The sequence below is a fragment of the Struthio camelus genome, chromosome Z, assembly GCF_040807025.1.
Source record: "Struthio camelus isolate bStrCam1 chromosome Z, bStrCam1.hap1, whole genome shotgun sequence".
NCBI lineage: Eukaryota > Metazoa > Chordata > Aves > Struthioniformes > Struthionidae > Struthio > Struthio camelus.
The window spans coordinates 79,727,644-79,748,188 of NC_090982.1; the positions used below are offsets into that span (position 1 = coordinate 79,727,644).

At 39.0% G+C, this 20,545-nt stretch overlaps 1 protein-coding gene across 9 annotated transcripts in view; it reads left to right on the plus strand.

Annotated features, from left to right (window-relative positions):
• Nucleotides 1-20,545, plus strand: part of LOC104152006 (protein hinderin-like) — a 173,707-nt gene that overhangs the window by 145,299 nt on the left and 7,863 nt on the right. The window contains exons 11-12 of one of the 9 annotated variants that reach the window (XM_068926506.1): nucleotides 1,051-1,091; nucleotides 1,746-1,992. The exons of 7 other annotated variants lie outside the window; for them this stretch is intronic. In XM_068926506.1, coding sequence (XP_068782607.1) covers nucleotides 1,051-1,091; nucleotides 1,746-1,834 — 130 coding nt within the window. In that variant the 3' untranslated portion in view covers nucleotides 1,835-1,992. Of the gene's footprint in view, nucleotides 1-1,050; nucleotides 1,092-1,745; nucleotides 1,993-20,545 lie in introns of those variants that run through there. One more of the 9 variants, XM_068926508.1, reaches the window with a different exon arrangement.

Sequence of the window (20,545 nt, forward strand, 5' to 3'; positions counted from 1 at the left end):
CACATTAAGTCAGCAGTTCCTGATTTATACTATATATCTGCACTAAATGCGCTGGAAAAGCAGCATTATCACTTCTGCTCCAGTGAAGAAACAGAAAGCAGCATTGTTGTTACACTTAGGAGTCTAAAAACAACTTTCCCACTTTGGGCAGGATTACAGTTCTAGTCATAAGGGCTTAAAAAGGCAACATGCAGTCCTTGTTTTTCTTTAGCCTCTCAGACGTTTTCTAGTAATAAAATCTTTAGTTAAGCCAACAGAGTAAATGCAGACTAAAGTGTGAATTTGCTGTATTTTACACCATTAGTTAGATGACTTTGTGCAGTGGGGTGACTAAAACATACGACAGTTCACGAGAAGAGTTAAATGTTTCTTGGAGAATGAGAGGTCTTGAGTCAGATTTAATCTTTTCTTGGCCCAGTGGACTAGGAAAATGTATGCTTGATATCATCCCTGTGTTCTTGGCAGCAGCTGGTAGTTTTATTTCCATCTTCAGAGAGAACTTGCGATATATAATAGGTGAAAAAACACTATCAATATTGACAAATTTGTACTTACTTGCTATGGAAACACGTTTTTTTTTCTTCTGAAGGAAAAGATGATAATTCTGGGAGGATTTAAGAACTGAGATAGATTGGGCTCTATTTCCCACAAGTAACTGTATGTTTAAACAAACAGAAACTACAGGATTGCCTAAGCATTTCTTTTGGAAGCAAGGGTTACCTTTGGAAATCAGTAATATCGGATAAAGAGTATGTATTAGATATTGTTTGATACTGTCTAATAGTGATAAGTTGAGATTCCATTCAAGCACTGAGGAGTAGATATAAGATAATTATTCACATCATACAACAACTGCTCAGGAAAAGGAATTTTGTTCAAGAGGATTGATGGCCCATTCTTTTCCACAGAGGGGAGTAAAACAGTTGTTGAAATGCACTGTTAGAAATCATATCAGATAAAGGTATAAGTAAAAAGAGTCTGATTAGCTGTCATCTTTAAAGGTTTATTTTACCAGTTGATGACAAATTTTGAAAAATCCTGTATTTCTAGGATGATCTCTCCTGTGCTCACTCACTTTCTCTCTTGGTGCTGTAAGTATAATTGACCAGTTTAAGCAGCCATGTTGTGCTTTCCCTTACTCATGGCCTTCTCTAATTGAAAATGGTAAATGGACAAGTATTTCTGTGGAGACCTAAAGCTGATCCTATCCTTCATCAGAAAACCTGCTTGAGCAGCAGGTCAGTCTCAATTTATCACTGAATGGTTATAAGCTTAGACTGCAGGTTTAACTAACTAAATTAATCAATATTGAGAGTTATTGCTGCTTTTGTGCCACTAACGTTAAGGGTTTGTCAGCATGTTTGTTATAATCCATGATTTGGGGGGGGGGGGAGGGTTAACAGCTTAACCACCACAGTTGGCATGGGACTGAAACTTGCAGCGCAAAGCCTTAGCCTAAGAGCAAATTTATTTATTCAGTAGTACATGTAAATATAATTACTTTTGATTATTTAAATTTATAGGACTAGAATCAACTCATGTTTGGGCCAGCTTTAACTAGCACAAACCCTGGCACTCTGCAGTAGCAGCAGTGAAAAGCCTGCCAGGGAGAAGGTGTTGGGAAGTGACAGAAGCTCCCTGCCAGCGCAAGGCATTAGGGTGCTAGCTCAGCTTCTGCAGCGGGCTGACCGGCTAAGCAGGCATGGCAGGTAAAGATGTGTTGGCTTGATAGCCTTTCTTGGCAGGGCTCAAATGGAGGCTTAAGCGTGTGCTAAAGCTGCCTCCTGCTTCAGGAAGAAACGCTGCAGTGCTACTTTCTTCTCTCGCTGAATGAATCGCCTCTAGGACAAGGAATGTGTCCCGAGAAGGTAAAGATGGGTGTTTTGAGATTTGTAGTGTGAGAACTGCAGAAGGACCAAGCTTGTGGCCCTCAGAACGGTTGTTCACAGGGCAATTTTAATGCTGTTTCTAAAAGAAAAATAACATTTCATTATCTGGCATACTGAGGTTAGGCTAATAGTGAGTGAGTTTGCCTATCAGGCTTTTATGCACGCCTATTGCTGCTTTTCACACTACAGCCAAGCATTGCGTGTTTGTCTGTAGAGTGTTATTAAGCCAAGTGTCTACACCTGCATGAGGCCCTTGAAATTATGTTCACAGCAGATCTGGAAAGCTTTTCTACTCCATGTACTTATTTATGTAAACCAAAGCCAATATATTTAGAAAAAAAATCACAGCAAGGTTGGGGCCAGGGCAAGTTTGGAAGAGTAAGTTCTGTTCTTTATCCCTAAAGCACAGTTCTTTCTGGCAGTCCTAAGCCTTACCTTTTTGATGACCAGGGTTGTCTTTTTTCATAACTGCAGTTTGCCTAGAAGCAAGACTCTACTTTTTGCCTGTGAGCTGGAAGGAAGCTTGAAAAGGGAAGTAATGACATTTATATGCTTTTATTTAGCAATGAAGAAGTTTTTACGGAAACTAGATCTTACCTCAGGTATAATCAAGCACTGATTTGAGCAAAACAAGTGTTATGTTGCAAAACAGAAATGAACTGTTTTAAATCAAAGTATTAAGCTATTCTTTCTTTAAAAAAAAAGTTGTAAATTGTGCCTTTCTGAAAGACCGTTTGATTTGATTACAGCCCCAGTGCAATTGTCAGGCTCTCCCCACACAGAAACCATTGTAGTGTTGAGTTTGCCACGGTTAAGTCCTATAATGCCACAGATAATCGAGTGCTTACAAGACATAGGCAAAGGTTGTTCTGCTCGCCATGGAAACAGATAATTCCCCTGTAACATTTTTTACTTTGGGCATCTAAGAAGTAAATTTAAGAATAGTTAGATAAATTAAGGGATTGAGCAATAGTCTGATTTCGGCATTAAGCCTCTGTTTTCTTGTGGCAGTTTTAAATCACAGCGTTAATGCTTGCTGAATGTATTGTCTGGAAGTGGAATTTCTTATAGCCATTAAAATAAGTGATTTAAAAGTTCCTGCAATATGAGTACCACATTCTAGCTGTATTATTATCCGTTAGACCACAGTGGCCTGTTGGAGTTTTTATAAACAGATTGTATTGTCTAAATTTGTGTTTAGGGATATTTTAAAAACAGAACTATTTACCCAATTGCCCAGCACATCTCAGGTGAATGTGTATTCAGGGACTTTTAAGCAAATTAATATCTGATGTAAAATACAATGTGCAGAGCTGAATACTTAATAATGCACATTGGAATAGTATAGAGTAGATCTGCTATGCTGAGTACTTAGGAAATATGGCAATGATGAGATTTAGGCTTTTGCCTTACTTAGGCAGAAGTTGCCTTTCAGATCTGTGTTGGATGCTTAAATATGGTGCTGCTCTTAAGACGATACTATGAACAACTTTCTCCTATAGAATCTAAGCAAGCACTTATAAAGAAATAGATTTTTTTTTTCCTTGTATCAGATATGATTCAATATTCCAAAGGAGGCAGAGGAGGAGAAAACTTTCATTCCAGACTTAACTTACAAACATTTAAAGGAATTAAGTGTTTGCAGTGGGGTGGTGAGTTAGGTGATGAGCATGATAGGAGACACAAGTTTTTTCAATTCCCTGAGAGAGCTAGCAGTACAAAAAGTCCAATATAGTTCCATATGCAAGTGATAAAACCAGACGTTTGCGAATTAATCTCCCTTATTCACAGTGTAGGTTGTTAATTGTTCTCTCTGCTGGCTGTCGATATAATGTGAAATTTTCATTCCCCATTCAAGATGGAAAAAGTTGTGGCTGAAAATGTTAACATTTGCATTTTTATTTGTTGATTTATTTAAAGGACAGCCTCTCTTACAGCAATCCATCACTCAGTGACATCCCAAATATGAATAATGTATTGTAGACTTGCGGTTACAATGTGTAATAAGTGCCAGAGACAGTAGAAGAATGTTAACTATGTTGCAAATGTAATATTTATCGACTCATAGTTTATTGCTTTCGAGGTTCAATAGTACTGACCATAGGACATTAATATCACTTATCTTGATTTTAGTTGGGCACCTCTGTATGTAGAAATAACCCATCTATCTCATACTTATAAAATAAATGTGAAATTTACAGCGCTTTATAAGGAGTGCATTATAGGTTTCTTTGCTTAGAGCTCACAATTCTCCTTTTCTGCCTTCTCATTTACTTATATCTAACATTGATCCCACTCCAACTGCCTGACCCAGATGGAGAGCACCTTGACACGCTTTATAGAGGCTTTATTTACTGGCTGTATTATGATCTCGTGTACCTGATCTTGATGGCGTTTGGACCAAGTCTCTCTTCCTGTTAAAGAACGGCTTGAAAAGAGACTGTCAGATAGCTTTCTAATGCTTGTGTCTGAAAAGGCAGTGGCTGAGAGGTTGAAACAGAGATAATTTCTCCTTGGAAATATGTAAATGAAAATCTAAGTCATCTCTTCTTTAGGGAATTATGACTATCAGAAGTAGAAGTGTTTCATTAGGTCAATGGTTGTCTTTATAGACGTGGAGTTTTTCTATAAAAATATTTGTGATCAGCCAATGGAAATACATTAAAGCAATTTTGAAAGATTAGGATTTAAAATTCGGGTTTTATTTTGAGAACCACATTTTTTATGGTGCTCTATGTAAGAAATTTTGCAGTGAGGATATGTTGTGGTAGCAAACCAGTTTGCAGTAATAATTTTCATTTCGAGTCCTTGCGCTGGAATTCCGCTTCAGAAACTGATCCCGAAAGGGCAAACACTTCTCCTTATCTACATTGTTCTATTACTACCACTAAAAGCTTTGAAGTCTCTGGGGTGAAGAAGTATAGATGTGAAACCAGGATTGGGATCAAAACCAAATTTAACAATAGGAGATTTCAAGCTTGTGTGGAAATCAGATTTCACCTGTGCAGACTGACTCTTGGGAAACCTGGAATTGGGTTCAGCTGTGAAATGATAAGCCTTGATTATATTTCATGCTGTAGACATCAAATAAATTTTGAAGTGACATTTGGTATTTACATCTGAGGTTATCAAACTTAACACATCATCACATTCCTTTTCTTTGCTGTGTGTAACAGGAACACCTATTTATGTCAAAGGAACCAACTTAGTAGCTGCTCTGTGATAACACTTTTGGTGTGTCCGTTCCTGACAATGAAAATCACGTTGGGGAACTCTGACTTGCAGTGCAAAAGGATTAATGTTAATTAGCAACTGTTGGCTGTAATTGTCACCCTCATTAAAATGCAGAATTATGTATTTCTTAGTTATAAATAACCTTTCTAATTGTACTTGATGTATGCCAGTTTAATCAAAAAGTGCACTTGCAAACAGGCAGATATTTGCATTAATCTAGCACTGGATCTTTGAGTCTTTTTTGATCATCTTTTATTACAAAATTGACTAGTTGAGGGAGGTCTATTACAGCTACATATCCTTTACACATTTTGTTATTCAGCTATTTGGATCTGACAGGATTTTGTGTTAAAATGAGGGGAAATGTCTTTTGGGAATGTTCAGTGCAACAGAAAATGTGTCAGTTATGAAGTAGTTGGCAAGATTTCCATCATTCAGTGGTATGACAATAAGTTGATTGTAGTTTGAAAGTAATAATAAGCAAAGGAAAATAAGAGTACAAATCATGTTAAGAAGCTGAATTAACCCTTTCAGTCTGCTTTTTACCATTGTTTTCATTGTTAAATCTCAGTTATTTTTGCACTGTCTTTTAACTGTTTTTGCAGGTTCTCAAATACCATGTTAAATCTTAAGTGAATATTGGTTCATTGGATGTGATTCCCATTTGTACTTGTAATCAAGGCAATGAAAACTTACTGTCTCAAAAGACTCAGTATTTTCAGGTTCAGTCTGTGCTTTGCTCTGCCGCCTTGTCAAGAAGCCTGTTTTGACTGCTTTTTTTCCTTCCTCCGCTGATTCTCTGAGTACTCTGCATTGTAGCTTTTAAACGTTTTCCTGGAGTTACTGTCGTGGAAGTTTCTATAGAACTTGACAAATTAGGATCACTCTTGGTTCCTCTCTTCATAATTCTCTGAAGCATTGTGCATGGTTCTCTTCACAGCACTTTAGTCACTTTTCTGCTCCTGCTCCTTCAGAAGAGTCTCCCTTTATGTTGTTGTTGTTGTTGTTGTTTTGAGATGGAAAGAATTGCCTAATAGTATATACAGAATAATCACATCTTACTTTAAGAAGCCATTTTTGTAAATGCTTTGTTCAAATGCAGCAGTATCTTTGGCAGGGTATTTAGCTGGTAGGAGAGATTGCAGATCTTGTACCAAATTGTTTTGCTTTGTTCTTGTATCCTGAAACAACTGAAGCTCACGTGAGGATAGTAAACCATCCTGAACTCCAGGGCCGAGGTGGTAGGTCTCTCCTTTTCCCGTAGGATATGACCCTGGAGGAAACTGCAGCAGATCAGCAAGGGTGTTCAGGCAGCAGGAGCAGCTGCAGGCTGATATCGTCAGCCATTCAGACAGTTTTGTCTGAACATTCACCCCTCTGAGCTCATCAGCGGTTTACCCCAATCCTGTTTTTTAACCTCACCTCATTGCCGAGCCATTTGCACTCTACTCTCCCTTTTCTCTGCTCTATTGCCCTTTCTTTGCTCTCCTCTCCTAAAACGTGGTGTTACCATACTTCCACCACGCTGCTTAATTTGTCTATGCATTCTTCTTGTCCTCTGTCCTTTGTCTGCCTTGACTGTTCAGGCTGTGAACTCCTCAGGAGAGGATCCTGGCACAGTGATCTCCATGCTTGGTTGGTCCGTGTAATAAATGTGATTAACTGTGATGCTAGTATACAGTTAGGGTGGAATTCATCTTGCTTAACTTAAGACATCTGAGCTAGTTACCCTCAGCTCCTTTTATGGTTGATAGCCTATTTTAGGATGAGCTTAAATCACCTTTTGGTGATACCTGTCGTCTTTTGGACTATCAAATGAGCCTAAAGTAACGGGCACTGACATCTTATCCCTCTTGTAGCTGAATATATGGAACTAAAAATAAGCTATTTATCTTTCGTATTTTGATTATGGATTGGAGGCAAATGCAGAGTTAACCTAGGTGCTGCATGGTCAGTGGGTTGATTATTAATACAATGTTAATACTTGCCTTATAAATCAAAGGGATTAGGTACTGAATGCTCTGGGAAAGGGAGTGTACAGGTATGCTTATGAACATATAGCATCTTTCTTAGTGGAACATGAGCTTATAACATGAGTTTATAACATGATAACGTGTGGTGATGCAAATCTGGAAAGAAGGATAAGAGTTGTCACTACTCTGGAGAATCCTTTTCATAGGTCACATAAAGTGGTGAGGTCCCATCACTTGAACACAGGTGACCAGGATAAGTAATATCAATGAGGTCTAAGCAAGACTTTGCACTAGTAATTTCCCATTTCTTCTGGTCAAACATAGATGTGTTTAGAGATGGTCTCAGTAGACACAGATCTGTCTTCTCAATTATTTCCTGCTGATGAGTTGCCTGCTTACAAAAGAGATTCCTCCCTCTCTGTCACTTAAGGACATTGCTCAGCACTTTTTTCTATTAGATTTGCCCCATTCCAGAGTCCTGGAATTTAGAGTTTTAGTGTACCTTTTTTCCCTTTGTGCTATCTTAATTCTTTGCCTCAATAAAGACCTCCAGCTCTTGTTTTTACCACTGTGAATAACATAGTATCATCAGTGGAAGTCACCTCGTTATTTGTCCTTTTTTCTAGACCATTTATGAATGCATTAAAGAGTTCAGGCCCTAACAGATTTCTGTGAGGCTCCGCTAGTGACCTGCCTTGCCATTTTAAAGCAGACCAATGTTAATGCTATCTTTTTATGGCCTATCTTTTAAGCAGTAATCTATCCATAAGTGGGTTTTCCTTCTTAGTTTGTGGCAACTTTGAGTCTGTAAGTGACAGATTTGTTGAAAAGCTTTCGGAATATGAGATGGATGATATTAGCTTTATTTTCCTCTTTGGGATGCATAATAATGCTACAAATCTAGTAGAGTTCTCCAATTAATTACAACTTTATATTGACTCTTTTCCAATACATCAAGCTTATCTCTGTTATAAATTCTATTCTGTATTATAATTTTTATCAATTTACTTGTTCTAAACGTCAGACTTCTTCATTTGTAGTTTCCTGCATCGCTCCAGATCCCTTTATAAAAAAACCTTATATTTGCCAACTTTCAGTGCCCCAGAACTGAGGCAGTTTTAGGCAATTAGTTACGCATTACAGTTAACAGTTCAGCTATTTCATACCTGAGCTCCTTTAGAACTTAGAGTGAGTACTATCTGATCCCAGCACTTTATTATTTATTGTTCATTCTGTTGAGTTGTTCCGTAACATGTTTATACGACACTTCAACTTGAGACACCTTTTCCACCATGTCCTCTGTTGCATCGGAAACTTTGCAGGTTCCTGCGTGGTGAATACAATTTCCTGCTTTGACCTTTTCTGCTATGGAGCTTCTGCTAAGGAGCACCTTTATAACTTTATCTCCTCCTGGCTTTAGCAGATGCTCAGACAGGCTTCCTATTTTTGATGTATTTAAAGCAGGAGTTGTTATTAGACCTTACGTGTTCAACAAGATAACCGGTAATTTTCCTTGGCTGGGCTTTATTGTGTATTCTTTTTTAATCTATCAGGGTTTATTCTTTGCTATTTTCCTTTTTTGGACCTGACTGGACATAATTGTCTCCTTTACTGTTATACCTAACTAGTCTGGCTGGATTTCATCTTTCTGAAGTCTTTCTTCATAGGTTGTATGTCTGTGTTTGGGCCCCAGTATGATACCATTAAACAAATGTGTACCTTTTCAGACATTTTTACCCTTTTAACTGCCCCTTGTAATTTTTTTTAAATAAACTTCCTCATATTTACATCATTTTCCCCTCTGAAAGGAAAGACTTCTGTAGTGAATTTTTGCTCCACAGGGATGGTAAATCTAAGTACCTAATGTTTGTTGTTACTCTTTGGTTGTAACATCTGTATAGTCCGTTGCACTGCTCAGATGTGGAAGAGCTTTTGTAGACTAGGACTCTTCAGCTTGGAAAAAAGACGACTAAGGTGAGGATACCTTAAAATTTTGTAAGATCAAAAATGACATGGAGAAAATGAACAGGGAACAATTCTTCATTGTGTCATCTTCCAGAAAAAGCAGTGGGCCTCCAAGAGAATTGCGAGATGGCACATTCAAAATACAGACAGACCAGAACTCCAGTTCCTGGCTCCATGTCCTGACTTACTGTGTTCTTAACTCCACATACTCCACGATTCTGTGCTAGTGGTTTTCTCCTCTACAGCTTTTTAGCTTCTTTAATTCATCCATAATCTATGGCTTCTAATAAAGATATTTTAATAATGTTCATCTCTTAATGTCCTTGTTAAGACATTTCTGATTTGGAAAAACCCAATATCTGGGCTTAAGTCTCAGTCTTATAAGGTTGCATATCTGGAATTAGTTCACTGACATAAGTGGAATTAGAATAGGACCTAATAACTAAAGAGACAGGCCCTAATACTCCATGGATAGGGCAGTGAAATAACTGAAGTATTTTTTCACATTTGGGTAGGGAAATTCATAGCAGTATTTCACTGTAAAGAATACTGAACTGTTTAATACATTTTTGTATTGTAGGCTTTCCAGCATTCCTTTTGGGAACCTTGAATTGTGTAACTTACCTTATGGTTTCCTGATACAGATTTGAAAGAAACTAAGAATTGATGGGGTAATCGCTAGTTCCTCCCACACTGTAGCAAGAGGATTGCTGTTGTCAACCTACAGTTCCTTGCTTAAGCTGAATGCACCAATTTCTACTGTAAGGTGTGACTTGTTTTCTCTTCCTAAATCAAATGCTCCTTTTCAAAGAGTAAGTTTGCCTTTGTGACAGGTTGTGACTGGAGAACTAAAGTTATCTCCTCAGCATTTAGATAATCTTAAAAGAAAACAATATCTGTTTTTTTTTTTTCGTGTTCCAGATACCACACAATTTAATAAATTGTAGGTATTGTTTTAATTTAGTGTTCAAATTTATCAGTGCAACTTGCTTCCAGCTCCGTGGTAATTTAGGGTCATGTATGATAATTTTGATCTGTTTGTCATGTTTTTAGAGGTGGTACTTCATATTTGCCCCTCTGTAAGAAAAATAATATTTCTTTCAGTCTGTATGGGGGGAGTTCATTTGAAAACATTGTGGAAAATGAAGCCTTTTACTGAAAGTAATACTATGTCTTTGTTTTCTGCGCTATACAAAGTTATCTCTATCTGCTTTAACAGTGATACTTTGTGTTGGCTTTCTCCTTTGGTTCTTTCTAGCCAGAAGTTCTAAATGATTTTATTTCGATAGATACGTCTGAAGAGCGCAGTGGAAAAAAGTGTTTTTTAAATTATTTTTCTGTAAAAACAAACGAAGACATTCTGGAGTAATAATATATAATTTATGTATTTAAAATCTTTTAAAGAAGATTCTGAAAGCTTCTAGTGCCATTGTACTTTTAACTTTCATTTTTGCTTCATCTGCATTGAATCATCTTTTACTACTTAAAACAGAAATTGGGTTTATTGAAACATTTCAGTTCTGATTATTTTTTAATAAAGATGAAGAAGTCTAACCTAATGAAATCACTGGAATGAAATGAGAAAAATTTAAAAGAATTAATAAGCTGAAGGCTTGAAGGTTTTATTAAGTCACATTTGGCTGTATGTTCCTCTGTGTGTATCGTCTTGGATCAGTAGGGTGAGAAACATGCCATGTCAGAAATGACCTTTGCACTGTTAGACTGACTTTTTCTGTTACATTTCTAGAAGGGTGAGTTGCACACACAGCTTGCATGACCAGTAGTACTCGTGTGCATAACTCGTGTGACCATGAAATTGTGCTTTGAGATGCGCAGTCGTACTGAATTCAGGTTTTATTTCCCATAGTTCTGACCTATAAATATATTTTGTAGAATGCACGAGCTCTGTCAATCTATCAGATATCTGTGAAACATCATAATGTATGAGCAGCTTTATGATTTATGAGCTTGCAGACTTTTTCGTACTTCTGGAAAGAAAATTTTTCCTGCTCCGTGCAGATCGTCTGATAATTCAGTGTTGTACTGTGCACGTATATTTGTAGTACTATGGCTGCAGTTTGTAACTTGCTTTGCAAGTCTTAAGTCTGGTGTAGCAAATTCTCGTAACTGTGCCCATGCCTCTACACGTGGATCTGCTGGGAAGTGCTCAAGTCCTGCTCTTGTTCCAATTACCTTGTCCTCGTTGTTTCAGCGCTGCTTTCCCCTCTTACTGTGACAGGGGAAGCAGTTCCTGCAAGGACTTTAACAGTGCTCCAGCTGCTGCTCCTCCCAGCTTTTGTCGACTCTGTGCAGTTGCTCCCTGCATCCCTATTCTTATCCATATATCCATGTCTCCTTCCCACTTCCTTGTCAAATTCAAATCCCTTTCAGTTTTCTTTTTTCTGTCTCCCAGTGGCATCTTAGCTCTTTGATTTGTAGGCGTGAGAGAAAAGTGTGCTTGCTTAACGCAGCCTGCAGTGAAAACTAGGTACTACTGTGATGAGTTTCTTAAGAAATGTCCAGATCACTAGAATGTATAGGCCTATTGTAATTATCTGTACAGTTCTCTTGCTTTCACTCTTGTTTTGTTATGAACTTTTTAGCAGCAGACCATTTCTACCAGTGCACAAACCGTAACATCACATGACATTGACTTTACTCAAACCAGAAGTTTTTTGTGCCAAGGTTGTAACATTGTATCATTACTTCATTGTATCTGTGTAAAATTTTAATTTCACGCCCTGCGGACTTCACTGTCTCTGTGCACTCTACTTGTGTTGTTGCATAGAAGGGCAAGTCCCTGGGTCACATTCATTTTGTAGTGTGGTGTGTGGGTATTTTTTTTTTTTTTTGCAGGAGTTCTGTTCCCTTTGAGACGTCTTGCTGTAAAGTTATTTGGGGATTTCTGCCAGAAAGATATTTGGAAACTTTAAGTGAGGATTCTAAAAATATTTTTACTAGTTTTTTAACATGTTGATATGACCTTCTTATTGAAAAGAAAATAAAAAAAAATATAGGCAGTAGTGTGCTATACTATGATGTATTCTTACATAAATAGATGCGAGTGATGTGGTGGAAGTATATATTAATACATAGGGAGGGGAAGGACTTGTTTAACTATATCATCACACTTCTCATGTGTCTGATCTGATTTTTCACTGAGGTGCAAACCCTCTGGGCAAAAGTGGCCCTTGGTTAATGTTTTGAATTGGTTTATGGAGCTTCCTGTTTTGCAGACATTGGTAATTTAAGCTTCAATGGTTGCACCATGCATGCGCTGTGCAGCTAAGTCACAATTCAGTCCTTACTAGTCAGCCCTTGGCCTCTTGTCATATTCTGTCAATGAGGTTTAGTGCATTTGTGAAGAGAAATGGCCCTAGTACAGATTCACAGAATCAAAAGAATGGTTGAGGTGGGAAGGGACTTCTGGAGATCATCTAGTCCAACCTGCCCCCTGCTTAAAGCAGGGTCGCCTAGAGCAGGTTGCCCAGGACCATGCCCAATTGGAGTTTTGAATATCTCCAAGGATGGAGACTCCACAGCCTCTTCCAATACCTGTTCCAGTATTTGATCACTATCACAGTAAAAAGGTTTTTTCTTTAACTGGAATTTCCTGTATTTCAATTTGTGCCTCACAAATTTATACACACTGATAAGATCTGCATTTCTCCAGCCTTTCACAGTCCCTCTAAATGACAGCGCAACCGTCTCATGTGTCACCACCTCATTTCACATATACCATTGGCAATAGTTTGGTTCACTTTCTGGCCTTTCTCAGCTTAGCGTTATATTCAGCAGAATATGGGAATGAGAGACTTGGAGCCAGTTTCCTGAGCCATTAAGTGCCCTGCCTTTTTTCCTAGTGTATCCATGACACTGTAGTAGTTTCTGACAGAAACGCAGACTGTCTGCAGGTGTATGGTTATCGAAAAGTAATCCTGCAGAGCCCAAGATCGTCTTTTCTAGTTACTGCTGGGAATGAACAAACTAAAAAATCACTTCTCTACCCATCTGTTCAGCAGCCAAAAGTAGGTAATTTATCTCAGTGGGACACTTACCACCTGTGTAAAGTTTTTGAAAGAGGTTGTTAGCATGCGCTGACTATAGCCAAGGGACACCAGGTCTGAGTGCCTTGTACTCCATGCTTTACTGCTGGCTTTTTCTGTAGGGTGCCTTCTAGCTTAGTACTTGCACAGTGTCAAGCCTATTCAGTGCCTGTTTCCCTGTGAAGTTTACAATGATGCTACCTGCTTTGCCACGCGGCATGTTCTTGTGCCGCCTGCATGCAGCTCCTCACTAGCTGTCGCCCCTCTTTGACATGCTAAACCAGGCACCACCAATGCACTATATTTTTTACACCTACTGTTTTATCTCAGTGACTTCTCTTGAATTATGTATCCTCATCTTTGATGTATGAAATCTCTGCTGATTTAAAGATTACCCTGGAGAGTTCAGCACACCTGGAAATGAATGGAACAGCAGTTATTCCTGACCCTTCCGCAACTGAGTGCAAAGCAGGGAGGTTAACAGTAGTTGGGTAATGGTGCACCTGATTTCTATGGCAGCTTTTGTTTCTTCACATATGGTCAGAGCCTAAGCAATCAGTAGATCAGGATACCGGCTACTCTAGCTCAGTTGCAATGTTTGCCTTCGGGCAAAATTGAGTAAAGGAGCTCAAGTAAAGAGCCAGCATATGGGAAGATTCTGGGTTCCTGTTCTGTTAGGACTAGACATCAAGGACCTGAAACTGCTTGTGCCTCTTGCACTGGGAAGGTGACTAGAACGGAGCAAGCGAACACAAAGCTGGCTGAAGAGCAGCTGCTCTCTGATGTGAGGCTTCTGAGTACATTAGGAAGGAAAAAGAAGCCACTGAGTGTAAATTGCACATATTATGTCAGCAAGATGCAGAATCGCAAGACATGTAAAACTCAAGGACTCTCTCCTCTAAAGCGTGCTTCAGCTTCCTCAGCACGAATTGTGGTCACTCTACTCCCTGCAGGAATTAGGCTTTTCTAGATGATCTGCAAGATCCTGTGTTCACCTCTCTTATGCCGGTGTAACTGGTATAAAAGATAAAGGCACTTACTATGCCTTTAGCATTAATGTAGTTACACCAATTAAAAGCTGAGAGCAACAAGCAGCACTCAAGTTTGTGGTGCACTGTCTGGCCAGAAAATGAGCTTTTATGCCCATTCTGCTTTGACTATTACTGTACTTGAAATTTAAATCTGTCTGGATTTCTAGGTAGTTTCAGCCCCGTTAGCTCCTTATCACACCATCCTGTAAAGCTTCCTTTTCTTTCCTAACTCTCCTGCTATGCACCCAGCTGATGAACAGAGAAGACTACGGCATTGGTTTTTGTAATAAATGTTCTTTTTAAAGTTAAAGCTGCAACTGAGCACTTTCTTTTCACTACTTGGTTACTCCTGTCCTTTCTCCTTTTCTCCCTGTTCCTTGCCAAGGGACTGCTAGCGTAAGCACAGGGGCTATCATTGTGGCCTTGCTGTTTCATGGATCAGGAGCTAGAAGATGTTTGCTTTTACCTCTGGAGTGTAATTCTGACTGATGGGTTCTTATCAGGGTTGCCAAGTCCATCCATCCAATTGTCTGTTGCTGTTCTGAAGACCAAGCAACCATAAAGTTGAAAACCATGTTGTATTTTTGGAATCTGAAATTTCAGACAATGTATTTATGAATTATTTATGGGGAATGTGTTTTCAGTAATGTGCAGCATAAAATGGAATGAATGCGTATCCATACTTGCCCTGAACTCTCCAAAGTGCATGCTAATAAACAGAATGATAACGCACCATCACTTTTGCCCTGTAAGATTTACAGTGCAAGCATTTTTCTGTGTGGTTTAATTCAAGTCAGTTTGTCAACTTAAAGCTCTGGTGTTTTGTTTTAAAATACCACTTGGTGAGTGATTTTCTATTACTTAAAGAAATCTAACTGCTTCCCCCCCCCCCCCACCCTCCCTTATTCAGACAGAGTTAGTGTCTGTAAATTTTTTTAGTCGAGCTGGCATAGAGCCACGCTAAATTATGCTTTAATTCACAATTAGAAGGAAGTGGCAACTGCGCAGAGCAGCAAACCTTTCATTTAAAATGGCCATTATACAAGATCATGATTCTATGGAATGATTAAGATATTGAAGAATAATTAAGATATCTTTAGATTTTCAGCCATTTAGAAGTGCTGGGCTTATTTAATTTTTTTTTAAGCCTCCCTGAAACAGCTTTTTCCATAATGACAGTAATACATGACTTTATATTATCATAACTTGGTGTTTATTGGTATCTGAATTGTCTAATGGTAACTTGTTTTCAGTGATATAGCTGACAGGGCAGAGATAATTAAGAAACAGAAGAATTTGACTGCTGGATTTCACTATTAAACTCTCCATGCCACAGCAGAAGAAATTAAGCTGATAAGCAGGAGGGGAAGAATAGCACAGATCCCCAGGAAGGTGTTTAGATACAGTAATTGTCTGTACGTAAAATATTTCACCAGGACAGAAAAAAAGAAAAGAAAAAGATAAAATAAATAATTCCTGAGCATTCACTGAGGCATCTCATTTCCAAGTGTCGTGGTGTAAAATGGAGAACTCGCAGTACCTATTCACCCTGACACAATGAATTGCAGCAGTATGGGAAGAAGCCCAGCCCCACCGAGCCAGTGGCAGAACTGCCACTGGTTTCCATGGGGTCAAGATTCCACCCGAATATATACTTAAAATGACTGCAGTCCAGTTTTGCTCCTCTGCTCAGTGAGGTTTTAAATCTTGCGCAGGTGGTAGCATTTCTTGCCACAATGGTTAGAAAGTCGATGAAAGCTCACAGTTCAGTAACTAAATGACAAAGTAAGAAACTTTGGAATCATAAAATGGTTATAAGTGCTTGACCTAAAACTATGCAGATCTCCCACTGACTGTGCTATTGAAGCAAAAAGGTGATTTATTATTTGGCAGCCTAAGAATTTAGACTGAGCTTGTAAAGAAAGGCAGACTGCTAATCCATGTAAATCATGATGGACTTTGCAGCCTGTATGGTAAGTTCTTTTTTTTCTTTTCTTTTCTTTTCTTTTTTTTTTTTCCTGAGCTGTGCCTCTTTAAATTGTATTTACTTATGTAGTACCCCCAAATTTCTTGGCAATGTACAGGGATATAAGCTATTCTCAGCTCTGCAAGAAGCAAATTAGGGAAAAGAGATGAAATATGAAAAAAAGTCAAAACTTTGAGACATGAGCAGGAATGGCAGAGAGAAGGTACAGAACTGCACTGCCACTTATATATGCAACCCTTTGTCAAAGGCTTTAGTACATTATAAAAGCAATAGCGCAATTTAAAAGATGATTCATTGGATTAGAGGTTGCTGTGTGGGGAAAAATGCTTGGAGACAAACTTGTAAGAGCAAAATATTGAGGAAAAACGGCTATTAAGGCAGGAGAAGTATGAGGATGAGGTATGGCAGAAAAGATGATGGTAGCTTAGTTTTGGCCCAGAACAATAAAGCTTGAAGATCATGATGAAGATACGCTGGGATGACAGAGTGCTTAAGGGGAAAAAAAACCAAGCATGCTCTGAAGTGCAAAGTTATTATGTAATATCACGGTAGAATCAGGGCCTCAGGTGTTGCACATACACTAAGGTTCATTTTCTGATCTGAAGAGCTTTCGGACTTGATGAGATGGAAAAGTGTGTGTAGGAAGGGAGAGAAGGACAATACAAACCAAGAGATTGCAGAGGTGGTTGTTAAACTCTGTGGTTCTGTAATATCTTCCTTTTTTTTTACCAAAACTTTTTTCTGAGCTCTCCTTCTGTCACTGGCAGATCTGATTTAAAAGGTTTCTCTACTTCCCAATGCTCATTTCTCTGCTCACCCTCCCCCTTCCAGAATTATCACAACCTCAGTTATGCCGGTACAGCTGCCTGTAGCCGTAGATTTCTTAAAAGAAATGATCTGGATTTTTTGTTATTTTTTTTAACTACTGACAGCACACAGACAAAAACAATAAAGAAGCCCTTTCAGTTGTATCCGACAGATTGGTAACATCACAGCAGAGTCTGAGTGAAAGTCCAATGAGGAAATAATAGAAAAGGCTGAGTTACCAAGGCAAAGAGGTAGGACTGGGAGCTTTGGGAACGGAGTGAGGACAGATGGGAAGTTTAGGTGTTGGTCTTTGCCTACAGGTCAAATGAAGAGGGCAGTAGCTTGTTTGTGCCACAAGGAGGAATGAGAGTGGTAGTAAGTGTTGTCTCACTAATGACAGCGAGCTGGATGCTGTCATATGTGAAACCAGGGTGAAAACCGAGAAAGAAAAATCTTTTATTAGCTGTGACCTAGGGCAAAAGTTTTCTGAGATGCTGTTGCTGAACTCAGTATCCTTTTGTACCCTGCTCTGCTTGGGATGCAAAAGGCCAGAGGGAAACCAGCAGTGCTCAGCCTCTTTCAAGACAAAGTCCTCTTTAGCTCTTTACTGCTGTTTATCACGTTGAAGAGGGTATCCCATAATGCTTTCAAGCACAACTCATTTAAGTTAGCAAAGGTGTGATGTTGCCAAATTCTGCTCTCTCCTAATTCCTCCAATGCAAAGGGCTGCAGTTTCTGACGACATTTTTCACAAGATTTAGTGATAATTGCTGCTAACCCCACAGAATGAGGCGTTCAATTTGCTGGTGTTGTAGGTCTTACAGCATAGAGCGATATGCTAGAGCACAGTGTATCAATACATGCAAATTAGAAAGTGCCCTGCAGAGCAGTGCAGTAGCAACAGAAAGGCCAGTGTCATCTGAGTCTGCAAAGGCATGCATCGTTTGAATGTTAGAGGGAGCAGCTCTCCTCTCTGTTTCTGTGTTACCGCATCGGGGGAATATGGTGCTCATTTCTGGGTGATCACTTACTGGAAAGATACTGTCAGAGATCAGAGGAGAGCAGCAAAATCTGTTGCTGTGCTAGAGGTATTGATTTATGAGGGAAGATTAAAATGTGTGTGGCTTGGATAAACGTTGACTGAGACTGGAGCAGAAGGAAAAAATGCATTATTATTCAAATACTTAAGGTGTATTTGCACCAAAAAAGGAGATGGATTTCTGAATACCATGTAAGATCTTTAGCTATGATTAGTGGTGTGAAGCTAGAAGGAAGAAGAAACCTTATTTGTCTGTCTCCACCTGACTATCAGAAACATTTTCTTGTTATGTATTCTTGTTTGCATCACACGTACGTTTTCCTTCTACCAAACTCCAACGCAAAAATGCATGAAACATTTTTGATGTTTTCCATGCTACCCTGTTCTCCTTAGTTGTATGTTCTCCCCCCCTGCCTCGCCCCAGATTTTGGACTTATCTATTTAGACTGTATGCTCTTCTGGATAAGGAATCACTCTTTAAAAGTGTCTGTAGAGTGGGTGCCCCTGATCCTGATCCAGGCCCTCCAGGTTATGCTATAGCTCACAACTAAGTAATAATGGTAACGGTAGTATGAGATGTATTTGGCTGTGGAATGGCCTCCCAAGGACAAGAGCAAGAGGCTGATTGTTAGCAACAAATATTAAGAAGCATGCTGTAGGGAATGGTTCTTCGTCAGCAGGGAGATGGCTGGATGATCATAAGTCTTTTCCTTCTCTGGGTTATGATTCTGTGAATGCTGCCTTAGAGAGTTCTGTAACAGTCTCTGATACTATAAGCTCTCTATTATGTGGGTGTGGGTTTTACAGCACTCTGGGAGGCTCTTACTGAGGACACTGTGTAAATATATTCTGTTTTACACTGTGTGATGTATTTTAAATAAAAGGCTCAGATCTTTTTTTAATTGCTTTGAAATATTCTGCGGTCTGATCTTTTTCTGTAAGAATTAAGAAACTTTGAGCTGCCTCTGGAAAATACAGACCTGTTACAGGCAAGAAATATGGCCCAACCTGGAGTTGATTTAAATACATACAGCGCTGCTGGATTTGTCTCTTCCTGTGTCCTACAGTGAACAGTGTCTACTCAGACTCCCAGCCTGTGTGAAAGTAAAATAAAACAGGAATCTCACGCTATCTAGCGCAGTCCCTTTGTCTCTGATTCTCTATTTAATCCTACTCGTGCTCTGGACGCCTCAGCCTCAAAGACTACACTCCTCTGCTCTTTTTTTGATTGCAGCATCTTGAGAGTCGCTACATGGGAATTCTTTGGTCACTGAAGATGCAGTTCAAACGTGAAAGGCAAGATCCCCTATCCTGACATCTGGCTTTTCACGCAATAACCGCAAAGTTAGCCTCTCCTCAACTTTCCTTTTCTGTCCAGCCACTACAAGTCAGAATCCTGGTCTGAGCCAGCAGGATATTTCACACGTCCTTACAGCACAACTGGAGACAGATGGCATTGCAGAGGGCCCGTTAATTTGGGCAGGGTTTTGCCCACCACCCGTATAGCCTGCATTAACTTGGGGGTGGGCAATCAGTCATCACAGCCAGTTTTTCCACAGGTAACATGCTTGCGATACAACCTGAGGTTATCATCAGGTTTGGGGTAGTTTGGCTGCTGAGGCCACCTTCTCTGCCTCTGTGTTTTATCCCTGGGAAGCAGCTTTTATTTGCCGTTTTTTATAATCTAGTAGAGGTTTGATATTTGCTTTAGAATAACAGTAAGCTTGGTTTCCTTTTCTCTAAAATGGGTCTATTCCCTACTCCTTACATGTGTTTTTAGCTGTATTTAGTATTTGTAAAGTGCTTGGAGGCAGGCAGTGTTTTATGAATACAAAATAGCGTTAGGCTTTGTACTTGGGCACAATACTGTGGCGTAATTCAAAGCCAATTCATGTAACATTAGTAAATCACTTTGAACTTTATGTTGAAAATATAAGCAGCAGTATAAAAATAAACCTTTTTATTTCCTTTGGTATATACAGTTAAATAAAGTAAACCTGTATAGCTACTAATCTCCAAAACCGTATTGCCAGTATGCTTTGTTGAAGTGCCATCCCCTTGCAAAACAGACATTCTGTGTGTTTTGTATGCATTTATGGTTGAAGAATAAATTTTCAGAGACTGTAAATGAAAAGATATCTCTGAACATAGTGATCAAATAATATCTGACACTGCTTGTTTAAGGAAATATACATATATCTGACTGCCAGAGTATTTATGACTCCAATAAGTTTAGTTATTTTGCCTCATGGGGAAATTCCTGGTCCTCCAAATAGCAAACTAGTTTGGGGTTGTGCTGTTTTTTCAGGAAGGAGCAAATGGTATTATTGGTTAAACAGCTGCGCAATGTGAAAATACAATAATGTAGTTTAAAAATTGAACAGTGTGTAAGAAACATCACATATTTTACCATGGGAAATAGACAAATATTAAAAATTCAATGACACGTCCCAAAAGTCTAAAAACGAATAAACAAGTGCCACTGTTCAGCCCGTTGATGTAAGGATGCTCTGTGGTTACCTTCAAGAATACTGCACAGTGATTAGTTCTGTGCGTTTTGCATAACCAGACCAT